A 10,496-nucleotide genomic window follows, 5' to 3' on the forward strand; every position below is an offset into this window, starting at 1 on the left:
CCTGCCGGGCGGTGCCGGGAAGGTAACGGAGCCGTGGGACACATGGGGGGAGCGGGACGGGACTGCTGGGGAGGGAGAGAAGCGCTGCTGGATGTGCGGCTCAGCTGCGGTGCTGGCGGGCTCCGAGAGCCCCCGACCCTGCTGCGTGTCTCCCCTCTGCGGGAAAACTGCGGAAAGGTGGGAAGTCCTCTGGAAGCGCCAGCTCTGTGCTCCCTGCCGCGAGGTCTCACTGCTGCTGAACGCCGCTGTTATTTATTCTCTCTTGCTTGCTCCGCGAGAAAACACGAGTTACAAACCCAGCAGCAGGGCAGTGGCTGTTAATATGTGTGGGATGGACAGATGGGCCGTGGGGATCACGCTAAAGCCCCCGGCTGGCGGGTGGCTCTGGCTGCCACCGGTGAAGGAGGGGAGCAGGAGCAGGCAAAGGTTACTGCCCTGGCACTTTTGACGCTAAGCTCATTGGTACAGACGTTTGTGCCTGGCAGATTTGCGAGGCCGGGAGGGGAGACAGATGTCAGCTTTCATAAACCCACCCATCCAATTGCGGCTTCCTTCTGATCCCAGGGAAGTGGCTCTGTTGGGACAGGCCAACAGCATGCTCCTGGCCAAGTCCCGTGGAGGGGAGGAAGGGGGAAATTTACTGAAAAGGTCCCTTCTGTCCCTTCCCTCTGGCTTGGAGAGCTTGGACCAGCTGCGAGGGCTCCCTCCTGCCCAAGGCTCAGCAAACTGGAATTGCTGCAGGAATCAGGCAGGGATTTACAGCCACACACACCACAGCTGGCAGGTTTTTGGACAGGAGGACATTTTGCACCGTGGGATTCCCACAGTGCTGAGCCCTGCAGAGCCCCTCCAGCCCCTCTGCTCCCACCCACCCCAGTGCTACCAACATTCCAGGGGCAGTCTGAGCTCTCTCCCTGCCTGGGGACACGTGCTGGAACAACCATCCCAACCTCCTGCTGTTGGGTACCTGGATCTCCTCCTCCTTCCTTAATCCCTGGTGGGACAGGGGAGCTGGTCCAGGAGCAGAGGAAAACTGGTGGCAGCCAGGAGAGAGAGCTCTTTGCTCAGCAAAGGAGCCTCTTTGAAGTGCTGATGGTGTGAGGCATCCTGGCTTCAGCCTCTGACAGGTGCTCCCCTGGCCAGAAGGAGGCCTGCAGCCACATCCTCTGAAGGGATCCTGCTTCTCCCGACAGCTCTGGGTGGCTGTCCCTGCTCGGGCTCTCCCTGGAGCAGGGCATGGCCCTGCCCTGCCCTGTCAGCAGCCATCACACGGGGAGTGAGAGCCCAGCGACAGCAGCACGCAAATATTTCAGTGACTCCCTAACTCAGGAAGGAACCCTCCTCCCTCCTCCCGAATTTGCACCTCCCTGTTTTTCCCACACCAGCTTTGGTGGTCAGCCCGAGTGAGGCAGATGGAAACAGATGGTCACAGAGGCAGGACTGGAAGGGAAGCAAAACCCCATGAGACCCCCCCCCAAGCAGGGTCACCCCACTGCTCTCAGATCCACATTCACAAACTGTGGCTCCTAATTCTGTTTGGAGGCTGCGGGATGGCGTAAGGCTCCGGGCAGGGCTGGGCAGCAGGTCCCGGCTGGCAGGGGGCTCTTCGGGCACCTCTCGGGGAGGCAGAAGGTGCTGGGTGTGCCCCGTAGGTGGCACTCACTGCCAGGGAAACCCCTGGCAAATTTGCAACTGAAGCATAATACACAATGGGTGGAAAACATCAATTATTTCTGGGCTCTGAGGGTTGTTTTAGCCCTCCCTCCTGCCCCTCACATCATCCCTGCTCCCAAGGATGGAGAAGATGTAACTCACACTGCACCAGCACCCTTTCTGCTCTGCAGGTCCTGTGTAGGGACGTGGTATGCCACTGATCTGGTGTCCCTGTCCCCAGCTGTGGTGTCGCCACGGTTACCCACGCACAGTGAGGGCAGGGCGAGCTCAGCCCAGCGTGCCCAGAGCCTCGCCCAACCCTGTGCCCGGGGACGATGCTTTTCCAGAGCGGCTGGAGCCAGAGGTGCCACGGGCACCCACACCCTGCCCAGACCCAGGACAGCTCCAGCCCCTCTCAGCAGCGATGAGGAGCTCGTGGGTCTGCTCCGTGTCGCATGTCCCCCGCCTGCCTGGGGAAAGGCTGGCAGCCAGCAGGGACAGCAGGGCTGTGTGTACCCTGCACGGCGCTGCCCTCAGCATCCCCCGCGCCTCCGTGGGCACGGGCGGAGCCCGGTCGGGGCTGGGCTCTCACGTACCGCTGCAGCGGAGAAGAGCCCGTGGGAGCCCCTGGGAAGAGCTGGGGGTCGGCGGGGCGGGACAGAGCCTTGGGCTGGGCCGGGCTGAAGGCGGCGGGGACTCCCCGGCTCCCCCAGCGCTGCGCTCCGCCCCGCCGCATCCCCGCCAGCATCCCCGGGGCCGCGGCGCCGCACGCACCGGGGCGGGCGGAGGCCGAGCGCGGTAAGGGGGCGAGGAGGGGGGGGCCGGGGACACCCCGGGGGCGGTCCGCGGCCCCGATCCTGCCCCGGGGGCCGAGCCGGAGGAGGGGCCAGCCCGGCTCGGCCTCCCGCGGGGCGGCGGGCCCCGAGCGCAGAGCGGCGGCGGCGGGGCGCTGCCGGAGCCCGCTCCGCCGGGCCATGGCCAGCACCGGCTCCGCGCCCGGGGGCGCGGGCCCGGGCTCGGGCACGGCGCTGCCCACCCGCTTCCAGGAGACAGAGAAGCTGCTGTCGGCGACGGAGGGCCGGGAGGAGAAGGGCCTCCGCGGCTCCAAATCCTTCACGGCAGCCTTGCCCGGCGAGACGGAGCGCAACGGGCACGGGCTCGGCTACAAGTCGGTGTCGGTCGGGCACCTGGAGGCGCCGCCGCTGTCGCCGTCCCGGCTGAGCCTGGGCAGAGCCTCGTCCACGGCCACCAGCACGGCGGCCCCGGAGCAGGGCCGCCCTCGGGACTACCTGGTGCTCGCCATCTTCTCCTGCTTCTGCCCCGTCTGGCCCATCAACATCGTGGCCCTCGTCTTCTCCATCATGGTGAGTGCGGAACCCGCCGGGCGCACGGAGCCGCCCGGTTCGCCCGCGGCTTCCCCCGCCGCCGCCCCGACGGCCGCCCCGGAGCTGTCCGCGGTGCTGCACCCCCGGCACCGGCACCGGGGCGCGGCGGGCCGGGAGGAGCCGCTCCGCTCCCGCAGCGCTCGGCCGGGGCTCGGCCGGGCTGTGCCGCCCTGCTCGGCTCCCGCAGCGCGCTCCGGTGCGGGGCCGGGGGGCGCGGGCGGGCGGAGGCGGGCGGGGAGCGGCGCCGAGCCCGGGGCAGCCCGCGGGGAGGCGGCGGGATAGAGATGGAGATGGAAAAGGAGGCGGCGGGATGGAGATGGAGATGCGGGGAGGCGGCGGGATGGAGATGGAGAGGGGGTGGGATTCCAGGGCAGGGCTCCGGGAAGCGCGGTGGCTCCGGGAAGCGCGGTCCCTATCCCCAGGCAGCGGTCCAGGACTCGGCGGGCTTCCCCGGGAAGGAGCTGCGGGGCGAAGCGCTGACCAGGGATCTCCCTCCGCCCCTCCGAGCCCAGCCCTGCAGCACTGGGGAGACCCTGGCTGGAGGCTGCTGCCTGGTCTCAGGCGCTTCAAAGGGACAGGCTGCACCTGCAGCTCCTTTAGTCGCCCTGGAGAAGGAATTTTCCTCCATTAAACATCCCCCACAGCTCAGCAAATACATCCAGAGCCGAGCAGGGGAGAATGAAGCCAGCCCGGCCTCCCACCCATCTCGGGTACAGGTGGCTCAGCCAGCACAGCCCTACAAGCAGAGCCACCCCCTTCCCCAGCAGATGCTGCTCTCTTGTACACACCCAGCACCTTCTATGCCTTTGATTTGCAACAAAGGAAAATCCTTTCTTTGAAAATCAGCTCCATTACCTGCTTACCACACAGAAATACACCAAGGGGCACCTGCAGCCAGCACTTCCCCCCAAAACCACCAGCAACTTGAAGGCAGGCACGGGCACTTGCCACAAAAAGCCCTCTAGGGAGACCAATTTCCATTTTGAGGAGGAATCATCGTTTCTGCCAGTGCCAGCTGTCATCTGCGTAGTACAGTTGTGTGGCACAGCCTGTTTAGGCAGCAGCCAGGGAAGCCAGCCAGCCTTGTCTGGCTTTGCAGTGCAAGGAGAGGGAAAGCAGCTGGGTATTGCATATCCATGGTAATAAACAGGGGTTCTCACGGGGATTTGCCAGCCACATTAGCCTCCATGCAAAGTAGATCCTCACACTGTCCCTTGCAGGCGTCAGAGCCTCCAGGGGGGTGGGGGTGTGCCTCGGGCCACACCAGAAGAGTTAACAGTGCAAAAAGAGCAGGAATTGGTTCTTCCTGCCAGGCTGAGAGGGACTGGGGTGTGGTGGCTGTCACACCCAAGGGGAGGCAGGAGCAGCAAGGCAATAAGATTGTTGGGCTGCCCTCTGCTTCCAAGGCCACTGGCAGCACTGCCCAGGGCTCATCCAGAGCTGGAAGAAGGTGCATTCAGCTGAGCCTGTTCTCCAGGACAAGGCTGAGGGCACACACAGCGCATCAGCAGCCAGTGCACATCCTCTGGCCCCTGCACTCTCTGTCCTGTGGTTTAATTAATTATTCCAGCCCTTTCTAGTCCTGACCCTGCCTGCACCATCACCTCCTCCACACACCCACCTGCCAGCCAGGGACCTGGCTGAGGATGAGGAGTGATCCATCCTCCCATCCTCCCTGAGGAACCAGGGAACATCTGGCTGGGTCCTCCTGCCAGCAGGAGCAGCTCTCAGGGCACGGGTTGATGTTTCATCTCCTTACAGCAGGGAGGAACTGAGCTCCCAGTGACCCTCCAGGCTCAGAATAAAGCCGAGGTGTGCCTGATCGTGGCCAGATCTGAGCAGGAACCAGGTTTTTGTGATTCCCATTGCCTGGGGAACCAGGAGGACCTTTCCACAATGTGCTGACATTCCTTTAGCTCTATTGTGCTTTCTTTCCTCAGTCAAAGCTTTTGCACATGAAAGCTTTTTTTTTTTTTTTTCCCTGGGTAATAAGCAGCGTCCAAAGAGGAGAATAAATGAATGCTTTTGAGCTTAGTGTCTCATAAATCATTTTTCAAAAGCTGCTCTCAGATCCCAGCACGGCCTATGGCTAGAGGTGGAAAAAACCCTGCTCTACCCCCACCCCAGCCTGTTCCTGCTAACACTGGTTTCATGGAAATTAATTACCTGGAGGTAATTAATGGACTTCTCCATGGACTCTTGGATGTGTTTTTCTCACCAAGTGATGATCTGGCTGTTCTAAAGGGTTCAGGTCACTCCCCAAGAGAGGGAGTGGGACTGGTGGACAAGGATGTTCCATCCCCTGGGATCCATCCCTAGGAGTGCAGGCAGGGCTGCCTACCACACACCCACCCTGCACTCCTGCTCTGAATCCTTTCTCTTCCCTGCAAAGTGCAGCCACTTCGGGGGAAGAAGCAAAGGAGCCACGTCCCAGAGCCCAAAATTCCAAATAAATGAAGGAAAATGAAAAAATCCAGCCAGAACCACCACGTAGTAACATCAAGGGCAGTTCTGCACAGCACTTGGTATCCAAAATAAATTCTGTCATTGCCAAAAGATGTGGGAGAAGTCAGACTGCCCTCACCCATCACAGTCGTCTGTCTCACTCTGGAGTTGACTGATACCTCTCTTGGAATGTTTCCTTCAACAAGGAGTGTCCAGGATTAATGATTTATTCTGGGTAATTTGTGGACGGCAGCAGAGAGCATCCAAAGCCAGTTCATAAATTGGGAAAGATTGCAGGAAAGAGGATGGGATGATTTGTCTTCCCCATCCCTGGGACTAGCACAGGAAAGTAATTGCCTTCATTTGCAACGAGGCCACTTAGGGGAAAAACCCATTTTGAGCAGTAACTGGAACAGACAGCAGTGGGAAACAGGTGAAATGAATAACTCCTGAGTCACCCAGCCTTACCTGGCCCACAGGGGCTGCAGAACAGCACCCACTCCCCAGGTCCTGCAGATTTTCCAGCTCTGGGCTGGAGCAGGGAGTCCCTTGGCACTCCCACAGTGACTCACTCCCCCAGAGCCCTCCACCAGTTCTGCCTTGGTGAGCCTCGATTAATAAACAAGATGTTAATGTTTTTATGTGGAAAGCAAAACAGGGGATTGGTGATACTAGAGAGCTATAATCAAACTGTTCCACACTGATTAATAATATATGTACAGTACCAAATTCTTGCTAAACACCCCGTGCCAATGCTGATGTGTTTCTCATAATTGTTGAGGATAAATGAGCAGTAAACACTTCCAGAAGCTGTAGTGATAAATATATTGAATCCCTCAGCCTATGTATTTTGCCTGGAAGACAGCTAAAACTGCATATTTCACTGCAACCTAACCCACACCCTGCCAAAATATTACACTTGTTACAAAAACCAGAGCCTGAAAACCCAAATCCCCAGAGCTGGAGCTGTCAGTGAGCAGGGCAGGGATCCTGTCGATCCCTGGGCTCCTGCATCCTCCCCATCTCTCACCACCAACCCATGAGGCTTCATTTTGTCACCTCCTGTTCTGGGATGAAAATAGCTCTTGGCTGCATCCCTTTCCTTTCAGAGTGGGTCTGGCAAACCTGCTGGTGAGACCAGGAGGAGCAAGGTCCTGAGCACTCCTGTGTCCCTGCTGGGGACAGCGATGCCCAGGGGGGCTCCTGAGTGGGGCAGGACGTGGGCAGGGGGGCAGAGGAAGCAGCCAGCTGCCTGTTTGAGGCTCTGCTGCGTTATTTTTGTGGTGATACAAACTCAAAGGAGCGCGTGGAAACCTCCAAAGCTGCGTTTTTCCTACGGAGCAGCTGCCCGTGCACAGCCTGGGCTGGGGATGCTTTGGTGCTGCCAAGAGGCAGTGGAATTAAAGCAGGATGAATGGGAAATGGGGCAGCAACATCAAGTGTTGGTTCAGATTCTCTGTGATTTCTCATGATTATTGCTGGAGCTGGCCTGGGCCTCCCTGCTCTTTTTTTTATTTTTAACATGAGGCAGGAGATCCTTTCCATCACAACTATTTCTGAGATACACATTTTTCATAGGAAACTGAGATTGTTTCAATCCACTTCCATCTTTAACTCATTTTAACTAGTACACTTGGGGTTTTTTTTTAGCTGAGAATTTCCCCAGTTTTAGCAGCCATGCTCCAAAGGGAGGAGCTGTCACACAGCACAGGGCTTGCCCCAGACCCCCTTGTTTTCCTCCAAGGCAGCTTGGCTGGCCATGGACTGGCCAGGGGAAGAAGCCTTTAACCCATGTTACAGTGTTAAATACATGAAAGCAGCCCCAAAGGAGGAATATCTGCTTCAAAGCAGTTAAATCATCAATAAAACCCCACTCCCAGTGAGGTTTAGGGGGGTTTTGCCCAACTCCTCCACTGGCTCAAGGATGCTGGGCTCCCTTTCCCCCCACTCCAAGCTTTCCCAACCAGGTGAAAATGTTACCAACAGGCCTTAAAGCCCCTCACCCCCTTTTCCTCCCCCAAAACCCTCTTCCCAATGGGTTTTGGGGGTGGCAGAAGGGCACTGCACAAATCTGGGGAGGCTCTTTGGTCCCACGGGCCGGGCTGGCAGCGAACACTGACGCAGGGTGAATAATTCCACCACCATCCTCTCACAGCTGCCCTTCTGCTGAGTGCTGGGGGCTGCCCCAGCCAAGGGCAGGATGCCCAGGAGATCCTTTCCAGCAGGATCAGGAGGCCTTGCCCCCAGCAGGGATGCTTCTCCCTCACCAGGAATCCTCACTTCTCGCTTGGGAACCGAGTGGTTGCCAGTTAAAGGAGCAGGAAAGAAAACGGGGCTCAGTTTGGGGTTCTACAGCCAGGGAGTCACCCCAGGAGCTGCTGCCCCTCTCAAGGGACTCTTTTTGTGTCCCCGCAGTCGAGGAACAGCGGCCAGCAGGGGGACACGGACGGCGCCCGGCGGCTCGGACGCATGGCCAGGCTGCTCAGCATCGTCTCCATCGTGCTGGGGACCATCATCATCGTGCTCTACATTTCACTCAGCATCAGAGGTAACCCTTCCCTCTCCTTCCCTCAGCCCAGCTCCAGCAGGAGCCTCAGCCCAGGCGACAGGATAGACCTGCCCCTCATTCCCAGCCTGAGTGCAGGGGGAGGGCGCTGACTCCAGCTTGGTTTGACCATCCCCAGCTGTTCAAACGTGTAAAAAACACCTCAGAGAATGGGCTCCTTCCAGTGGAAACACACATTGCCCAAAGGGCCAGCATGGACAGCCCTCCCTGTGCTGTCCAAAGTGCCCTGGTGACCACACAGAGGCTCCCTGGTGGAAGGTCCTCCCTAGCAGAGCCTGTGGTTGGGTTTAGAAGAGTGGAGCGCTGTAAAAACAGGAAGGTTTCAGGACAAAAATCAACCTGCCCAAAAATACGATCCCAAAATGTCTTGGGAACCTCCCAAACACAACCCCACCTGGCAAACCAGCACGATCAGCCCAGCTCAGGCAAACAGGGACCTCAGAAACACCCAAAGGAGCGTAAGGGGAACATCTGCAGCCTGCTGGAAGCTGCCCTAAGCCACTCTTTCTTTTCCAGCTTCCTAGAAGACGTTCCAGCATGCAAATACCTTGAAGAGGAGGAAGACAACTTTCCTTTTGGGGTTTTTACTTTCAGCCTTGCAACAAAACAAAAAAATTGTCAGAGTGTAGGTGGGCAGCCCTAGACAGTCTGCTGGGGAGCGCCGTCGGAAGGAACGCATGCTTCAATTCACCGCCTCCTGGGAACGAGCCTGGGCCAGGACGGGATAAAACCACCCTGAGGAGCAATGGGAGAGGCCACTGAGGAGAGGAGAGGAGAAGGGGGAAATCCACTACCTCATTCCCCTCCAGCAGAACTCACGGAGCGGGGAGACAACTAAAGTGCGAGAGGAGGAGGGAGTCTCCAGAGGGAAGCTGGTTTTGGAAGGAAAACACGAGAAACGGGACGTTTTTGAGGAGTCCTCCCGAGAATTTTGGCACAAGTCACTGGATTTTTTTTTTGGGGGGGGTTGTTGGTTTTTAAATCGTCGAATTCTCTGTCTCTACAAAAACAAAACAAAAACAAAACGACAAAAACAAAGCTCAAACTGCCATCAGGAGCTGAGAGCTGTTCCAGGGAGGAGGAGGGAGAGCAGAGCTGCAGCAGGACCACGGCTCTGCTCCGAACGAGACGCAGCCGCCAAAGCTGGAGGATGTGGTGGGTGCTTTTGTATTTTTGATGAAAAAAAAAAAAAAGAAAAAAAAGAAAAAAAAAAAGAGACAATGACCATTTGCATGCCTTTGGGAATGTTCTCCATGTCTGTTCCTATGAGCTCTTTTATCACTTAGGGCAGATGTCAGAGCTGGCAGAGGAGGATGTTGCTGCATGAGAACCCCGGACTCCTCCTCACCCCCATCCCATGGTGGGCTTTTTAAAGGAAGGCAAAATCAGGCGTTCCCTGTGGACCCACACCTTTCTCTGTGCACCCAAAGGGAGGTTAGCAGCCCTGGCACTGAGACAGGAGCCTGGTTAATGCCCAGCAGCAGCACCAAGGCACCGAGAGCCCCTTCTACCCGCTCACACCCCGATGCCACGGCGCGCAGAGGCTTCAGCGGGATCCAGCCCCCACCACTGCCAGTGCTCACCCCCCAACCCTCTGGGGCTTCAGCTTAGGGCCTTCCAGGAGATTTTCAGGGGCATGAAGGAGATTTAGACTCCTGCTTCTCTCCTTGCACCCCTCACACAGCTCTGAAAATCCCCGGAGCTGCCTGGGGGCAGTTCTGTGAGTCGTTGTATCATTTTTTAATGTTTTGTATTTACCACAACAAGAAAACAGACTCTGCTCCTCCCACTCTCTCTGTAGGCACCACAGGCCCTGCCATGTCTTCCACAGCACCTGGCTCCCTCAGCCCATCCCTGTGGGACCCAATCCCCCTGGAGGCTCCATCCAGCCCCAGCCCTTCTCCCCTCACTGCTGTGGGGACTCCCTGGGCTTGGTCCTCTCCCCACCCACCCAGACTATGCAAAGCTCCATTGCCTGTTCTTTCAGCCAGGCTTTGTGACTTCTGGCCACGTCCATTGGCTCCCTGAGTCTCTTTGATCCAAACTTTGGGGACACGCGACCAAGAGCTGCACTGCCTGACCTTCCTGTAGTGTCCAGCTGACAACCTGGGACCTGAGAGCAGAGACTGGCTGGGGAATGTTGTCCTGCAGGGCACTTCTGCTCCCTGACACCAATCTCCTGAAAAACACCCCACATTTAGACCAAATTCAATGCTTCCCAGGGCTTGTCTGCATGGAGAATCCACCAAAAGAAACCTCACAGCGTGGAAACTGCTTGGCACTGACTCCTGCCCCGGGCTCTGAGTGGGCACATGGCTTAGCACAGGGTAGGGCTGGGCTGTCAATCCACGCTGTAGTTACTCTGTAGTAACTAATGTGCAAAGCCAAGGGTATCTCTGTGAAAATTCTCCTGTCACCTTTTTGATTGCTCCTCTTTCAAGTGGTTT

At 57.9% G+C, this 10,496-nt stretch overlaps 1 protein-coding gene across 1 annotated transcript; it reads left to right on the forward strand.

Moving 5' to 3' along the window:
• Positions 1-2,627: 2,627 nt before the first annotated feature.
• TRARG1 (trafficking regulator of GLUT4 (SLC2A4) 1) lies at positions 2,628-9,376 on the forward strand (the record flags this gene model as incomplete). The annotated part of the gene is made up of 3 exons (XM_084219252.1): positions 2,628-3,017; positions 7,899-8,031; positions 9,336-9,376. 3 exons carry the CDS (start codon positions 2,628-2,630, stop codon positions 9,374-9,376), a joined length of 564 nt encoding a protein of 187 aa, XP_084075378.1.
• Between the last annotated feature and the right edge of the window lie 1,120 nt (positions 9,377-10,496).

Source organism: Fringilla coelebs, assembly GCF_963513975.1.
Source record: "Fringilla coelebs genome assembly, chromosome: 20".
Lineage (NCBI taxonomy): Eukaryota > Metazoa > Chordata > Aves > Passeriformes > Fringillidae > Fringilla > Fringilla coelebs.